The 17814-nt window shown below is 41.7% G+C and overlaps 2 protein-coding genes across 2 annotated transcripts; both read left to right on the top strand.

The window, feature by feature from the left end:
* Positions 1–2008: 2008 nt before the first annotated feature.
* Positions 2009–3620, top strand: apoc2 (apolipoprotein C-II). The gene is made up of 4 exons (XM_061675626.1): positions 2009–2156; positions 2314–2372; positions 3061–3220; positions 3300–3620. Exons 2-4 carry the CDS (start codon positions 2327–2329, stop codon positions 3388–3390), a joined length of 297 nt encoding a protein of 98 aa, XP_061531610.1. The 5' UTR covers positions 2009–2156; positions 2314–2326; the 3' UTR covers positions 3391–3620.
* A 3383-nt stretch (positions 3621–7003) lies between these two features.
* LOC133401927 (trypsinogen-like protein 3) lies at positions 7004–13448 on the top strand. Its single transcript, XM_061675458.1, has 5 exons — positions 7004–7043; positions 7122–7263; positions 8154–8407; positions 11420–11556; positions 13251–13448. The coding sequence occupies exons 1-5, from the start codon at positions 7004–7006 to the stop codon at positions 13446–13448; spliced, it is 771 nt and encodes a 256-aa protein (XP_061531442.1).
* The last annotated feature ends 4366 nt before the right edge of the window (positions 13449–17814 follow it).

Here is a 17814-nt window from a genome sequence, read left to right as displayed (position 1 = left end):
TAACACTTCGTATAATGAAACTAAAATACATTAAAATACAAATATAAGATGCTGTACTTACCATTACTGCTGAGTGTGTGAAAAAAGGAGGACGAAAAGGCAAATATACTACAGCCGCACAAACACAGACAAGCACTATGCACTAGCTAAGCAGAAACACTATGGTACTGGGGACAAAATGGCGGACGAGGCGCGGGCGTCGTAAAGCCGAAACGTCGTAGGTCAAGCACGCCGTAACTCGAGGACTTCCTGTATATGGATTTTTAACTGAAACTTGTCAGCCAATCGGCTCCCGGAGTAGCAGAGGAAACCAAAAAGAGTAGAGGAGATAAATGTTGAGAAATAATGAAGTTATACAGTTTGACTTTTTTTTTAAACCAGATTTATTATAGCCAATATCCCACAAAAATTTTCCCCAAAAAGGCAAACCCCCCCACCCATAAACCCACACACACAAAAAACTGGAGCCCACCAGCCGAGTTTCAAAATTCTTGGTGCATTGTACTCAAGTTGAAGTGGTCCTTCCAAACAGACTCAGCATTTTGACGAAATGTCATTAGCACATTTTTACTCTACTCATACAGTTTTAGGCTAATTTGGGGGAGCTTTTTGACTCGATTTTCTATAGGCGATATCATACAAAAACAATTCCAAAAAAGGCAAATTTTTTTCCTCCACACAAAAAAAAATAATTCCCCCAGAACCGATCATCTGTATTTCTAACTCTTGTTGGGTTGTACTCAAAATGGGGTTTGGAGTTTTTCCTTGCGCGGTTGGGGGTTTCAGATAAGTGAATGTTGCAGGTACAACCCCAATTCCAATGAAGTTGGGACATTGTGTTAAACATAAATAAAAACAGAATACAATGATTTGCAAATCATGTTCAACCGATATTTAATTGAATACACTACAAAGACAAGATATTTAATGTTCAAACTGATCAACTTTATTGTTTTTTAGCTAATAATCCTTAACTTAGAATTTTATGGCTGCAACACGTTACAGAAAAGCTGGGACAGGTGGCAAAAAAGACTGAGAAAGTTGAGGAAAGCTCATCAAACACCTGTTTGGAACATCCCACAGGTGAACAGGCTAATTGGGAACAGGTGGGTGCCATGACGGGGTATAAAAGGGGCTTCCCTGAATTGCTCAGTCATTTACAAGCAAAGATGGGGCGAGGTTCACCTCTTTGTGAACAAGTGTGTGAGAAAATAGTCGAACAGTTTAAGGACAATGTTCCTCAACGTACAATTGCAAGGAATTTAGGGATTTCATTATGTACGGTCCATAATATCATCAAAAGGTTCAGAGAATCTGGAGAAATCACTGCATGTAAGCGGCAAGGCCGAAAACCAACATTGAATGCCTGTGTGCACTTTTGTAGTGTATTCAATTAAATATAGGTGGAACATGATTTGCAAATCATTGTATTCTGTTTTTATTTATGTTTAACACAACGTCCTAACTTCATTGGAATTGTACAAATAAACTTCAATTGACTTGATTTGTCTTGCGAAAAATTGACAATTGCTAATTTCCTCCCTGGAAACCTTGAAAAAGAGAGAGAGAGAGAGAGAGAGAGAGAGAGAGAGAGAGAGACTATGAATGTAATGTAGCTAGCCCCATTCTTTCATAAACTTAAGTAGCCTGGATGACGTGTTCAACATCCTCTGGACTAGGGTCCAGCTTCAATGGACTTTTCGTGACACGTCGTGAGGCGTCATGCCCTTTATGTAAGTCATGAGAAGGAGGCCTGTGATTAGTGCCGCTGAGTGTAAGGCATTATGGAAGTAGTTGGTATGAAGTCACGCATAAGTGTGATGCCTTCAAAAACTCAATGGTAAGTATACAAAAAGATAATCATCACACCAAATTCCCAACTGATAACATTCCAAAAATCCCCTTGGTGCTCCTCGTCATCACCCTCTTCCACATATTTGCACAGATAGTGTGTTTCAATCAACACACAATGCCACACCGCATAGACTCACAAACACACCAGTGGAGGGGGACGTCAACAACACAGGTTTATCTCCCCCAGGGTGCACTTTGGCTCCTGGAGCGACAAGTCAACACATTGCCACCGCTATATAAAGGGAGCAGGCTGGCCGAGGAACCGATCTGTTGTTCTCATCACACTTCCAGAAGGAAATACAGTGAGTACTTTGACATTTGCTGTAGTAAATGATATGTTTGATATTAAACTCACTAACTGAAAGTGATTCTGGATGCCTAAGCGCAAAGGCAACACAAGAGGGACAATGTTGCACCCTAGTGGATAGAACGGATAAATGTTTACACTGTTTTTTGCAGATCCACCATCATAATGAAGCTGTTGGTAGTTACTGTGCTGCTTGGACTCCTTGTTGTCAGTAAGTGCCCACTCTATACCCATGAGAAGAAGAAAAAAGCCAGAAAATGTACAGTGGAACCTCTTGAACACTATTTGTTCCTGGTTCACTGTTTTTCAATGTAAAAGCACATGTTTGCAAATGTATTATTTTTATTAAATACAAAGATAATCAGTCTGCTTTCATGGAGGACTGCAGATATCAAAGAGGTTGAGAGGCTGAAATCAGAGGATTCGGACAATTTGGAGTTAAACAATGGCTCTAAACAATGAATCAACTATCAAAATAGTTGTCGATTGATTTGATAATCGATTATGTGTCGATTAATTGATGAGTTGTTGCAACTCCAGCCTGAGTGTTGATGACAAATGCTGATGCGTAAGGTGACCCTATGTATATTCTTCCGCTTGATTTGTAGTTCTTTTTTCTTCTTCTAAAAAAACCTTAAGACTACTACTTCTTTAGCAATAGGTTTTGCGAAATTTAACACAGAAAAAGGAAACCAAAACAGATAGCGATGATAGGTCGATGCTCACTGAACTGACACCGTAGGTGATGGTACGCATGACGGTTACATCCCTGAAGTTTTTGTAGCCATATTTTTCCAACACTGCGCTACTTCAGGGGTATCTGACTGGTCAGGTTCCACTTATACTTGTGACCACTCCCCTCCAAATCCCTAGTAACCCCTTGTCCTGTTGTCATGCAGGTGCTGAAGGCTTCCGAATGCCACGGCAGGTCGAGGAGGAGGAGCAGGGCCTACTCACCACGTTCACCAATGGAATCAAGTCCTACTACAGTGACGTGGTCAACACAGTCCACGACTACGTGGACACCGTCAAGGGCCTGAAGATAGAGGAGAAAATCAAGTAAGATGTCTTGATGGTGTCAAAATGCTTCAAGTGGAATCCATAAAAAGAAAATGACAACATTTCGATGTTTCTGCAGGAATCTTTATACGGAAACCAGCACCATTGTCAGCACCTACAGCGGCATCTTTCATGACCAGCTCTATCACGTGTTTTACGCTCAGCAGTAAACAAGAAGAACTAATGTGACGAAACATCCACAGGGAAAAGCAATTGCCAACATGAAAATGGACTAAACCGCTTGAAAAAAAAGCGCGCAGCCAGGAAAAACAGAGCAAAGAAAACATTCCTTAGAGTGGCTTCAAATGAGATACGCATGCAAATCGTCAAGTGAAACTTTGCCCCATTGTGGCCACCACACGTGCTGACCTCGACTATTTCACGTCTTGAAATATTAAATGTATTTATACCAAACTGCAACGTGTTTAAAAAATTATTCTGTGTTTAGGAACAGCCTTATTCAATAATAAATGCAAAAAACAATGACCCTGATGTTTGGTATGTAAAGGTTGTGGTACAGTATATCAAAACTGCTGTTTTCCACCAAGTACGCCTAAAACGGTGTCATGGAATAATAACAATAATAATAATTACTGTCACCCATCTGTCAAGGGCAGTTTATCTCAACCTTCAGTCAAGCCACATAGTTTACATTAGAAAAATCTCACAGCACATCACCTGAGAAAAATCTCACAAAGAAATACTGAAATAATGATGATACACATTTATTTACGCTACGTGAATTGTGAGCCTGTTTAGTTGAACATAAAGCTAATATTCTGTTGAAAGAATGGCAACAGGCGATTACACAGGTACTGTAAATTGTACCATCTGCCATCGAGTCGAAGAGCTTTACCGAGATTTCATTGTTCTGCCTCTCACTACACGTTGCTGGCATAGATAGACGAACAAAGGCACATTATTTGTAGTAAACGGTAATTTTCATACCAATTACAGGATAATTTCTCACTGCACACTCATGTGCAGCAGCACAGTGGTTAGGAATTAGTGGTCCGTGGGAGTCGGTCAAAGTACGACTCTTGGAATTCACCCAAAATGGCTGCTTCAAAGCAAAATGGCTGACTCCCTGCTGAATATCATGCCTGTCTGTCATTATCCTGTAATGACAGACACGTTTTCGGAATTCCTTGTCACTAGGTGAAACTTTAATGCAAGGCAGATAAATGATACTAGTACTGACTTGACTGCAACTAACAATTATTTTCATAATCGATTATTCTGCTGATTATTTTTTTCAATTAATCACTGAATCGGATGAAACAAAATTTCCATCCCTTTATTCAACAGGACATTATTTCAAATTGACAGGACAGAAAATGCACAAACAAACTCATTATGACTCAGTTACTGGTTTGGGCCATAATGTCAGAAAAAAATGGAAAAATGTTCATTGTTTTCAAATGTTTGCAAATGTCTTATTTTGATTAAACACAAAGATAATCAGTCTCCTTTAATGGAGGACTACAGAAATCAGAGAATATTACTGTATTTACTGTTGAGAAGCTGAAATTCTGAGGATTTGGATGATTTTCAAAGTAAATAAGGTCTCTAAACGGTTAATTATTATTATCAAAGGAGTTGTTGATTAATTTGACAATTGATTAGCTGTTGATTAATCAATTAATTGTTGTATCTCTTGTACTGACACAAAAGTGTCCATGCTGGTCCACTAAGATGCCAGATCACAAGGGCAGGTGATAAGGCATTGCCATTTTCCTTTATACGAGCTGTAATGACTGCTAATGAAGCCATTTGTGCGAATGCTGAGAATGTCTGGTTGTATTCCATGAAACTCCATAAACTAATAGAATCATATTTTCTTGACGGATTTAGACCCGACAAAGAAAAATCTGCTGCTTGTACATTGTATTTCATGGTACATGGTGATCTCTATTATAGACTATGATATATATGAATCACCATTATAATCCTCAGATTATTGCTTTCATTGGCATTTCAGCATCTCCCAGAATTCACAGTGATTTGCCAGGTCCAGTTTCAAGTCTGCTCAGTGCCATTCCTAAGTGGGCGTGTGATTATAGAGACATCAGGACATTCGTTAGGAGAAACAGACTTCCCATGTTCACTTTGACCAACATTCTCTGGTGCAAACATGTATTTGCCGTTTTCCGAGTGCCTTAATTTGTTTTGCAGCCAATAAATTCGGTGGGCCCATAGGAAAAAAACAACAACAACAGGACTTTAATGCAGCATAGAGACGAGCAAATATTTTGGCCTTCAAAGCCCGACTCTATTTGTGCAATCAAGGAGGATAATTCATGAAATAATATATGGGGGAAAGGTGCGATGGTAAAATATTAACTTTATTAACAGAATCAGCTAAACTTATTTCCTCAATTTGTTCTTATGCAACAAATGCTTTGTTCACAATGTCAATGGTGCACTGGACTTGTTCATAGTTTTTCATTTCATTGATTTATTGTAAATAAATTTGAAATAATAATAATAATTAGGGCAGCACGTTGACCGACTTGTTAGCACATCTGCCTCACAGTTCTGAGGACCGGGTTCAAATTCAGCCTCGCCTGTGTGGAGTTTGCATGTACTCCCCTGTGCCTGCATGGGTTTTCACCAGTTTCCGCCCACATTCCAAAAACATGCATGAAGACTCTAAATTGCCCGTAGGTGTGAATGTGAGTGCAAATGGTTGTCTGTTTCTATGTGCCCTGCGATTGGCTGGCGACCAGTTCAAGGTGTACACCGCCTCTTGCCCAGAGTCAGCTGGGATAACCAGCTCGCCCGCAACCCTCGTGAGGATAAGCAGTACAGAAAATGGAAGGATGGATAAAAACAATTTTAACAAGTTATCTATTTAATTATTAGAATTGTTTTTTAAAAATAATTACATTATTTATAAACAATAAAATTAAAATGACAAATGTATTTATATGAACCATTTTACATACACATTTTACCTTTTTTATTTTTACCTCATCTTTGAATGACCTTGCCCATCTGTCCATATTTAAAAATCACGTGAGCCTTGAGCACAAAAGCGTGCCCACCAAATTATGAGATGATTCCGAAATGGCGAAAATGGATTAGAAAGTCGTTTCACTGATACAGCATGTTCTATGTGCTGTATAAAGCAACGCTTCCCAACCAGTGTTGTGGCACGTTAGTATGCCGTGAGCGATCATAAGGAGTGCCTTGGGAAATTGTCCAATTTGACTTAATCTGTCCTGAAATTATTGTTTATTAAATACAAGTACGTATGTTTGTTCATCTATCTATGCCAGCGGCGTATAGTGACAGGCAGAACAACTATACGCTCTTCTACTTGATGGCAGAAAGCACAATTCACCTGTATATCCACCTGTTGGCATTTATGCATCAGAATAACTAATGGCTTCCTGCAAATATCTCTGTTCAACTAAATAGGCCCATAATTGACACAGTGAAAGTAAATTTGTGAGTAAATCGAAACGAGATAATTATTATTTCAGTATTCAATCTTTGTGTGACATTTTTGTTTGGTGGTGTGCCGTGAGATTTTTCTGATGTAAAATGGGTGCTTTGGCTCAATAACCGTTGGGAAACACTGGACAATAAAGAATGTGTCCTCATTGTTTTAGAAAGGGCAGAAGATGACGGGAAACAAGGTGTGATCCTCCAACTGTAAGCGGCATTACAAAGGTCAAGTTGGGACACGACGTGATGGGAAATAAAGTTCCTACTTCCCTCCTTATATAAGGAGGAGGCTGCGTGACCTCAGAAATAATACCCGTAAAGAAGAACAACATGGAGCTCCTCATTCTGCTGTTCGCTTTGGGCCTCACGGGTACACGATTGCTGAAGTAAATGCGTGAAGTTTCGCCCCATTGGGCTTTAATGACGATATAATAATTATTATTAACAGGAGCATCACCGTTGGAGGACCACGATCTGTGCCAGCCTCACTCCAGACCTTGGCAGGTGTCTCTTCACGAACGAGGGACGAGGTGCAGCGGCGCCCTCATAAACAAGTGGTGGCTGGTGACGTCTGCCGCCTGTGCGCCCAGGTAAGCGAGACTTAAAACCCAAATCAGCTCTATCGATCATTGCAACTTTTTAAGAATGTGCCTCATCCTTTTTGTCATTGGTGACGTAAATGTTTTCACGTGACATAAAAAGACTGGACCACGGGTATCAAACTCAAGTTTCTGGGGCCAGACCCGGCCAGCCACATCGTTTTGCGACCTACAAAAGTAAAAAAAATGGCATCTACTTCATGTGTTTTGCTAATTCATGAAACTTAAATTTGCATTTTGGCAAAAAATCTGTACTCAAATTGAATTTTCTCTTCACTATAAAAAAACTTATTTGTCTGAAAGAAATGAGCCACTTCTCACCTGTACTGTGGGAGAAATGTAAAGTACGCTTTCATTAATGTTACAATCACGGGCAGGGCAAGGGCGCTGTGATTAGGCAAGTGCCGACCTATCCTCAAGCAGGACAGTCTGAAGAGAAAAGGGAGCCGCCAAGAATTCGACATAAAAGCAATCGTCCCAATGTACAGTAATTACACTTTTTAAAGCCAGTTTATGTATTTATACTCTATTTATATGCTTTTATACAATACAATGTGTTTTTTTTCTTTATTAAAACATTTTTTTAAAAAGGGTTTGGATTTTTTGGGGGGTTGGAAAGGATTAATAGGATTTTAATTCATTTCAATGGGGAATATTGATTTGAAATACAGATAAACTGAGTTACAAGTTTGGTCCTGGAACACATTGGACTTGTGTCAATGTACCGCTGTATGTCCGATTTAACATGGGTTGACGAAACTATCGGAGGTACCGCTGGGGTGAATCTGCGGCAGGGCTGGGACTCTTAAATGACGACACAGCGACTGGTTGTTTTATTCTAACCTAAATAAAACTGCTCACTCCCCTTCCAACCGCTTTAGATCGACCAGCGTCATCGCGTCGCTCGGGGAACACGACGTGACGGTGGACGAGAGCACCGAGCAGCACATCCCTGTGGCGGACGTGATCCGCCACAGCCCGTACCGCTCGCCCCTCCACAGCCTGGCCATGGTGCGTCTGGCCGAGCCGGCCCGCCTCACTCCGCACGTCCGACCCATTGGCCTGCCGGGTCGCTGCCCTCAGCCTGGAGAGAGCTGCAGTGTCAGCGGTTGGGGCTCCACCGTCCCAAATCAATGTAAGCAGATGTTATTCACTGCCACACTTGAGGTTTTAGTATGATTGCAGAAGGGGTTTCCAGTCTTTCACACACAAGTTTTAGAGTTTCTTGCTTTTATATCATCTTAATGCAAACAAAGGTCACACAGGATACATAGGATTTCAAACAGGCGCAATACAGTATTTTGCTCTACGGCATAAAAACATACTCTACAGTAACCCCTCATTTATCGTGGGGTTAGACTCCGGAACACCCCGCAATAGGTGAAATCTGCAAAGTGGCGGTATATTTTTAAAAGACACTTTAAAGCTTTATAAATCTCCCTAGTCCCACACTTATTAATCTTTCCCACACTCTTATTAACCTCTGTCATACTCTTATAAACAGTTCCTATACTCTTAAACACTGTTTATACTCTTAAACATGTATAATATTAACAACATATAAAATTCTGTAAAAGGTACTCACAATTGAAGTTGAAGATGATGCTTGAAGTTTGAAAGTACTGCACAGCCAGGAAGAGCATTACAACTGTCACCCTTATATACTTTGTACCAGACCAAAAATCCATTTATGCCTCAATGGCTGTCGACAGCTGCAAACGTACCCCCTTCCTTCAACATGTCGAGAAGTTGCGTCTGTTCAGCTAGTTAACTGCTACCACCTCCCTCTGCCGTTAACTGCTTACCTATAGAAGGCACAGAATCTTTGCGCAGCCTCGCAAGACTTGGCAAAGTATTCCAATGAAACACGACGACTATTTGCACTATGTCACATTTATGGATTAAGTAACGAAACACAGTTATAAGTGATGCCAAAACAAAGCAGTCAACTCTCCCATCGCCGCACAAAGCGATGCCTTCAAAGAAAAATAAAATCTCATCCCTCCGCACGACAGAACTCTTGTGCAGAACTGTACACTGTGAAAAGGTATTTTATTCCTTGTGAAATGTGTTTTAATGAATTGTCATTTTGTGTTTTTTAATGTTTAGGTTGGAAAATGCTTATTTTACCTCACCAATTTAAAAAAATAAATGCCGTGATATGGCGACTTATCATCAATCAAAAAATCAAAAGGTGACCTGCCACATAGCGATGGATTAAAGTCTTGACATAATTAAACAAAATGTAAAGAATGAAACAGTTTTTTCCACATTTTTTGCTCCAATATAATTGCTATTGTTCTGTTCCTTCTGGTGAGCACATGGCCACCTGTGGGCTGTACATTACAGGCCCACGGATATACATGAAGACAGTCATCTCCTCATTAAGATACAGTAATATTAGTCTTTCTTTGCAGAGGATAAATGCCTGCGTGTATTGTTATATTATTAGTCTACATGTGTTCCTCCACCGTTTGTGTTCAAATATCCATCGCTTGAAGCGTTAGAACACATCCACATACCACAGATGCTATTTTTTCGCACGTCAATTGCGTTTTGCTTTGTTTGTAAGCCTTAAGCTAGTGGACAATTCTAAAGAAAAGCCGTGTGGTTTTAAATACATGTGTAATTCTTTGTCCATCCATCCATTTTCTGTGCCGCTTGTCCTCACTAGGGTTGCGGGTATGCTGGAGCCTATCCTAGCTAACTGCGGGCAGGAGGCAGGGTACACCCTGAATTGGTCTCCAGCCAATCGCAGGGCACATACATGTAAATAAACAACCATTCGCACTCACATTCATACCTACGGACAATTTAGAGTCTTCAATTAACCTACCGTGCATGTTTTTCAGATGGGGGAGGAAACTAGAGTACCCGGAGAAAACCCACGCAGGCACAGGGAGAACATGCTAACGTGCTAACCAGTCGTCCACCGTAATTCTTTGTTTATTTATTTTTTTAAATTTAGCTTGACATACCACCATGTTTAGTTTGACCACTGCCAGCTTTTTTTTTTTTTTTTTAAGAATTCTTCACTATCTGCCAAACTGCTGTTTGTTGTGAAGGGAGTTCAGTGAAGATCACTGCCACCATACAGCACTTGCCTCTCTAATTATTGCTCGTAAGTCAAAGCAAAAACTTAGCCGCCGACGGGTCGTATCTAAAAAAAACGTGTAAGTCGGTTCACTCATATCTGAAGGTAACAATGTAATTTTTTTTTAAATTGCATGAAATTAATCAGAAATTGGCGGCACGGTGGCCGACTGGTTAGAGCGTCAGCCTCACAGTTCTGAGGACCCGGGTTCAATCCCCGGCCCCGCCTGTGTGGAGTTTGCATGTTCTCCCCGTGCCTGCGTGGGTTTTCTCCGGGCACTCCGGTTTCCTCCCACATCCCAAAATCATGCGTTAATTGGAGACTCTAAATTGCCCGTAGGCGTGACTGTGAGTGCGAATGGTTGATTGTTTTTATGTGCCCTGCGATTGGCTGGCAACCAGTTCAGGGTGTACCCCGCCACCTGCCCAATGACAGCTGGGATGGGCTCCAGCACGCCCGTGACCCTAGTGAGGAGAAGCGGCTCAGAAAATGGATGGATGGATAATCAGAAATTTCAGTTATCTTTTCTCCATTGATTTTATACAACACATTTTATATATAAAATGCAACAAAATTAATAAAATATTAGCACAAATAAAATAAAACAAAACAATTCTGCTGGCCAAATAATACCATTCAAATTATCTGGTAGTACAACCTAGTATGAAAGAACGACATTCAAGTATGTCTACCATGTAACCAGGAAAGTGTAAGAAAATGAACGGTTTCAGAGGCTGAGTTTTAGGAACACTACTTTATCAGCTTGTTCTGAAGGTTTACATGACTGTGGTGACTTAGTCTGAACACTAGGGGCATCTTTGCATGCATCTAATGCTTCTGGATGCTGTGCTGCCGTGTGGAAACGGACAGTTGCGGCAGTATCCCGCATCATAAAACTCAAAGGCAGCTACATATGCACTCAAAAGTGGCTTCAGGTGCCATAACAATTGCACCGAGGGCCAACCACGTGTTCCAATACTGTAAATGCTTCCTCTCGAATAAATACCTCATATTGAAGGGAAACTCACTCTCTCGTTCTCCTTCTTTAAACAGATGAGTCTCTGAAGCAGCTGAAGTGTTTGACTGTGCCTGTTGTGGAAGATCAAACTTGTATCAACACTTTCCCCGACTACCTGTTCTGGAGCGTGGGCATGGTGTGCGCTGGAGGGGACAACAAGATCAACTGCTTGGTGAGCCCAAATGTCCTACAGTTTATTGACTAAGCCACTTTTGTTTTTTATTTAAAAGGGACTTTAAAGTCATTTACGCGTTTTGTTTCTAAATACATTAAATATGTTGGAAGTGCCGAAAACGTGCAAAGACTGAGAACATTTTAGCACTGAATTGTTGAGATACAGTATAGCGTTAAACTCTTTTTCACCTTCTCAGTTCTCTGGATTTTCTTGGGCGGGGCTATAAAATAGCCCAATAACACAAGTGGGCTGGCGCGTAGACTTATTGGGGTGAGTCGGCCCTCCTCCACTATATAAAGTAAGTACTGAGCGCCATAATTTCATCGGTGGCTATCAGTCACGATTGCGAGTTACTTAGTAATAAAACCTTGGCACATTTCTACCACTCTCGTGTCCATTTAGCAAGAAACCTATGCCAACAACCCGAAAAAAATGCATCTTCCCTGAAGTGTTATGCCACGCGCAGCGAGCCAATGGCAATTTGGATGGCTCCACTGCGGGTTGGCCCGCTACTAGCAGCAAGTAGTTAGTAGCTAGTAGTGTGCTCGTGGACCGCCGTTGGGTCCATTCAGTACTCCACAGCCTCGCTCCATGCGTTGCGCAGCGATCCACACAACAGAGACAAGTCAATGTTTTACTATGTCACAGAGCTAACGACGGGGTTGTTCAATACGTCAGCACCCCACCCAGTGTTGTTGAGTGTGTACCCAAACAACAGAGATACTTAAAGGTCAGATGATAAAATTGTTATGGGGTCAGTTAACATTCATATTTGCATTGTTTATATGTTATGTAATACACCCACCTAACTTCCAGCAAGTTGTCAACTGTAGTTTAGCTAAAAATGAGGTTTTTATTACACGTATTGAGCACTCCCCGAACGTACCGAAACTCAAGACACCGGGGTGTCATTACTCTCTTCCCCTGTCGATTGACTTTCCCTATCTACTGGTCACGTATTTCTTTTTCTATTTCTTTTTTGGAAAGCCAAAAAAAACTATTGCCACTGCCTGAACCATTTGCACAACCAAATGCCACACAATAAACCATCGTGACATTGCTAAATCATACGACAAATATACAAGGACGGGAACAACAGCATGGAACAATAGCACACAACGCAGAAGGAACAGGCTGTTTGGCTTGTGTGACATCACAGCGCCGGATGGAGCCGAAGACCGGAAGGCACTGGATGCAAAAAGCAAAAGGCGCATTCTGCATCATATTTATCGATTTAACTGCTGTATATCTGCTATATAATCACTTCGAAATGGCAGATGTGGTTCCTAAAGGGGTTCAAAAGTTATCAAGAACATTTTGAACATCTTCCTCTAACCTTTAAGGGAACGTTAACTGTTTATTCAACACAGTGGGACACATTATTCACCCTGTAGCTTAATACACACACTTGAGCACATACTGTATTGTACGAACCAACATCTTTGATTGACAGGTGAAAGTCGAGTAGGACATGATTCAAGCACATTGAGCGGGTCCACCGATAGTGTCCGAAAGCTGGGAGGAAGTGTCTGTTTTACATGATTTTGGAGCCTTATTTTATACAGTATACTTGGTGATTTTTTCTCTTCTCTGTGGTGTGGTAAGACATTTTTCCCCACTGTACATTCCCTTTAACTTTGTTTAACTATTATTATTCATTTTTTTAACGTAATCCTATGCCACCTGTGTAGAACGACAAAGGCGCAGTGCTGGTGTGCGGCGGGCAGCTGCAGGGCATTCAGTGGTTCAGTCATGGCTGTCAGAATGAGGAACACCCCAGCGTCTTTACCAAGCTGTGCATGTACGACAACTGGATGCGCACAGTGATGGACAACTACACGCCGACCACCACCACTGCACGTGTGATGAGCTCGACAAAGGGGCTGTGAGGGGACGGGAAACGCATAGAAAAACAAAACATTGTTACTGCTCGTTAGCTTCAACAGCTGCCTCGCGGCACGTGAACAATCACTGATTAATCAACAATTTTAACAGACCTCAAACTGCAACTCAGAGAGCATTCATTCATGTGTACCTACTAAATTAACATGAAAATCTGTCATTTCAAGTGATCATGATCAGGCTTGAACAAGATGTTTCACTTTTTTAAACATCAAAAGTATTTATGGCATTCTCCTTGTAAAAACAAACAGATAAAAACGTTAAGTTTAATTGGACAGAACCTTTCAAATTAAATGTCTTCTCCTTTTTATACGTGCCCCTGACTGTTTACAGTTGCACCGTTTCTGTGTTTGCATTCAAATAAATATGCTAATTAGCTTCTTTTTATTTATAGATTTTTTTTAACAATATGGCTGGGTCGTTTAGATGTAGATCCACAATTGGGATTTAAATTTTAATTTTTTATTTTTTTTGGAGGGGGGAGGGTGTCATTTAATACAACTATAAGAAAAAATACTATTAGTTTTACCTTTTATCCAACACTGTCCATCCCCATAATTTTTTTTGTGCAGTGCACAAATTGTCTTCCTTATATTTTAAACTTAATACTGTATCTTCGCTCAGTCTGCATCTCTAATTTTGTTCTAATAAACAACGATACACTGTGCCTTTTCTGGAGGCGAAGCCATGTTTTAGGGGTTTAACAGAACCTATTTCATCAACCTATTTCATCAAAAGAGTACCTGAAATCGACCTCCACAAATGCAGTGTGATTAACAACTTTGCTAACCACCGAGTACTTGAAACCAATCTGATTATCATCATCATCATTTTTGGAGGGGGTGCACACCCTGCATGGATCATATCACATCTTTATGAAAAATGAGGAAAGCACGGTGGACGACTGGTTAGCACATCTGCCTCACGGTTCTGTGGACGTGGGTTCAAATCCGGCGTCCCCTTTGTGGAGTTTGCACGTTCTCCCCGTGCCTGTGTGGGTTTTCTCCGGGTACTCCGGTTTCCTCCCACAACCCCAAAACATGCAGGGTAGGTTAATTGAAGACTAAATTGCCCGTAAGTGTGAATGTGAGTGTGAATGGCCGTTTGTCTATGTGTGCCCTGTGATTGGCTGGCGACCAGTTCAGGGTGTAGCCCGCCTCTCGATAGGCTCCAGCACGCTCAGAAAATGGATGGATGGATGAAAAATGAGTGCTGCCCATGAGCGCCACTAGAGGGTGCGCTAATCCTGTTTGAAGTTCTCTCAAAACACGCAAGCATGAAACTCAAGCTGCTTGTGAGCAAGTGACACGACGTTTAAATACTTCACAATCCTGGGTACAGAATGTGATGTGAGATCAGAGCTTTGTGCATTGACAGAAATACACTCGTGCCATAAAGACGTGGATATCGTATTGCAATATCGAGTACAAAGGCGCACACACACCCGCGTGCAGACCTACGTGCAGAGTGAGTAACAGCTGTGTCCATAATCAGCCAAGACTGTGGAAGGAGGAGGCCACTGTGCCATCTGTTGTCAGCACCGCCACCCTCCCGCGCTCCTTCTCCACGGCGGGAAGCCCAAAAGCAAAGCGGGCGATGGCGACGTTGCAGACGGCACTTTAGAAAGCCAGTGTGATGTTAATTGCCGTGTTGTCACAAGCGCCGCCTGTGTTTGATGGTCTCTCAGGCACGATCGATCATTTTGACTGGCACTCATTTAATGCAATAGTTGCTGTTTGCAAACGTGCTAGCTGGTGGCTAGCGCGTCTCGATGGGGTGTGGAAAGCAGGCTTTAAGTGGATATATTTTCGCAGCTCAAACATGTAGGGATGTGTACGCATAAGAAAGATGCTAGATGAAGTAGCATCCTTTTTTTTTTTTTTTTTTTTTTCTTAGCAGGGAGTGGGTTCACCCTTTCAGCAGTCATGCCAACAGCGTTTGAGAGCAGACACAACATGCTGATTCCTCATGATTTTGAAACCTCATTTTATATAGTGTTCCCTCGCTCTATCACGGTTCACCTATTGCGGATTCAGTACATTCCAGATTTTTACTTTCAGGTTCCTATCGTGTATAATTTGCCATATCGCGGGGTTTTGAGTGAATGGTTTCTTTTTTTTTGGTGCTAAAAAAAACGCTTCCTCGCCAGAAAAAAAACAAAAAAAACCAAAAAAAAACTAAAAAGGCAGGACACGCTTCCACCTTCCATCGCAGCAGGCCGCTGGCTCGTGCACGCCCACGAGTGACCGCGCTGAGTGGTCACAGCGACGCCCATCCCCCGCCGCTTCTCAGAGCACGGCGAGAGCGGTGGAGCATCCTCTCGGCCGCCAACCTCCGCCGACCCACTGGAGAGGACCGCATTCGCTTCATTTGTGGCACACAGAGTGTGTCGAAATCATTGTGAAGCACAGTTCACCAAGCATTGGATTATAAAAGGAGATTGGACGTGTGGGTGACAAAAGAGAGGGGGCGATTTTGAGCTCGTCAAACGCTTTCATTCGTGTGAATGGAAGTAGCCGCAATGACCATGAATGCAGGCTTCGCTATTTCAGCCACCACCGGTCGATTAAAATACGGAATAACAGCCACAACATGGTCAGGTATAATATATGAATGTATGTAATTACCAAAACTACATCACACTGTCGGCGATTTCAAATCCTGTCATTTGCAAGTAGTTTTGGTGTTCAAAGGATTTCGCATTCAGATGCCAACCTTAAACCATGTCACAGACTCATTTTGACCTATGTTATTCAAAAAACAATAGAAAAAAAATGGATTCTGATGGAAAGTGATGAATCATTTTTGCCCTTTTTTTGCTAGAGCACCTGTCCCCAAAATGTCTCTGCACGTGCCTGGGTAGATTAGAACAATTTGGAAGGCAACCATGCCCACAGACTGGATTGTATTCAATTTTGAAAGTTCTACTTCATAATAACAAAATCTGACGCATGGCTGGAACCAAGTCTCGACCTCAGTCTAGGGTTTTGCGTGCAAAGCAATTTAGAGGCAAAAACAAGTTTTGGTTTTCCTAAGCGATGATCCATCTTGCAAGGATTTATTGTTTGTGCCAAATAAGGAGGTGATTTATTTCAATAGGATAAAGGACAGGACCATTGTGGGCGGAGGCGGCGGAACTTTCCTCCGATTTGGCTCGGCAGCTGATGACCCTCCTGAGCTCCCACTCCCACTTTAATGGGGCGCCACAATAACAAGCCGCAAAGATAAGATGACCTTGGTGGCCAGAGGGATTTCAACGGCGCGATACAATTCAAGAGACAAGTCTGACTCCCACTCAGTGCAACCCTTCTTTCTGTCCTTCACACTTCCAATCACATCTTGGACAAAATATAAATTTGTTGTCTGTTACCACCCCATTTATGTGTAGCGTATTTTCACGACCGTAAGGCGCACTTAAAAGTCGTACATTTTCTCCAAAATGGACGGGGCGCCTTATAACGCGGCACGCCTTATATGTGCACCGAGTTCCAAAATCTATAAATGTTGTTGTGTAATGAGCGCGCGTCCGTATTATTGGGAAGCTTTTATTTTGAAGGTGGCTTTCGCCGCAAGTTGGCGACCTATTACCGTAATGCCTAGTATGCCTTATGTATGTGTTAAATACAGAAATAGACCCCGTAACTGAGACTGTGCCTTTTTATACGGTGCGCCTTATGGTCGTGAAAATACGGTAATGTCGCTCAGTTCTTGGTATCCAGTAATGATTGTAATTTGTCTGAATGTTTGTACACTGGCTAGGTAACCTTCTAAGAAAGTTTCCATGACATTTTGGTGGAAATTTTTCATGTTTATGTAGTTCCATTGGCTCTATGGAAGAAATTGTCTCTAGAAGAAATTATGGATCAATATTTGAGCTTTTAGCAATCATGTCGTTATAGTATGAGAAGTGTTACTTTACAAGTAAAGGTTTCAAGTAAGGGTTGAAATTACCAGTTCAAATTGGGGTTTCAAAGTAGGGTTGATGATTCAAATTAAGGTTTCAAGTTAAGGTATGAGGGCATAACAGGGTTTCTAGGGGTTAACATGTCTGCTTTACAATTCTGAGGTTGGGAGTTTTAATCTGGAGTACCAACTTCCTGTGTGTAGTTTGTATGTTCTTTTGTGCTTGCGCGGGTGAGTGTCAATGCTTGTTTGTCTACAGCACACGTGTCCTGCAAAATGCTCCATAGAAGGAAGCGTGTCTCTGTTATTGGTTTATCAGGAGGATGAAAGATTTACTGTATTCCTCCCTGCTTCCATCACTCATCACCATCTTGCACATTCCCAGCATTCCCCTGTGACACCCGACTCCCAAGAGCATTGAATGGCTAACACGCAATCAAACCAGCCTTC

The sequence above is a fragment of the Phycodurus eques genome, chromosome 4, assembly GCF_024500275.1.
Source record: "Phycodurus eques isolate BA_2022a chromosome 4, UOR_Pequ_1.1, whole genome shotgun sequence".
Classification (NCBI taxonomy): domain Eukaryota; kingdom Metazoa; phylum Chordata; class Actinopteri; order Syngnathiformes; family Syngnathidae; genus Phycodurus; species Phycodurus eques.
The sequence above is the reverse complement of the archived record's forward strand: the minus strand, read 5'-3'. Positions and strand labels throughout refer to the sequence as shown.

Coding starts and splice junctions, on each gene's coding strand:
- LOC133401927 (XM_061675458.1), top strand. CDS start 7,004: ATGGAGCTCCTCATTCTGCTGTTCGCTTTGGGCCTCACGG. Junction 8,408..11,419: donor CTCCACCGTCCCAAATCAAT/GTAAGCAGATGT, acceptor TTCTTTAAACAG/ATGAGTCTCTGAAGCAGCTG. Junction 11,557..13,250: donor ACAACAAGATCAACTGCTTG/GTGAGCCCAAAT, acceptor CCACCTGTGTAG/AACGACAAAGGCGCAGTGCT.
- apoc2 (XM_061675626.1), top strand. CDS start 2,327: ATGAAGCTGTTGGTAGTTACTGTGCTGCTTGGACTCCTTGTTGTCA. Junction 2,373..3,060: donor GCTTGGACTCCTTGTTGTCA/GTAAGTGCCCAC, acceptor GTTGTCATGCAG/GTGCTGAAGGCTTCCGAATG. Junction 3,221..3,299: donor AAGATAGAGGAGAAAATCAA/GTAAGATGTCTT, acceptor ATGTTTCTGCAG/GAATCTTTATACGGAAACCA.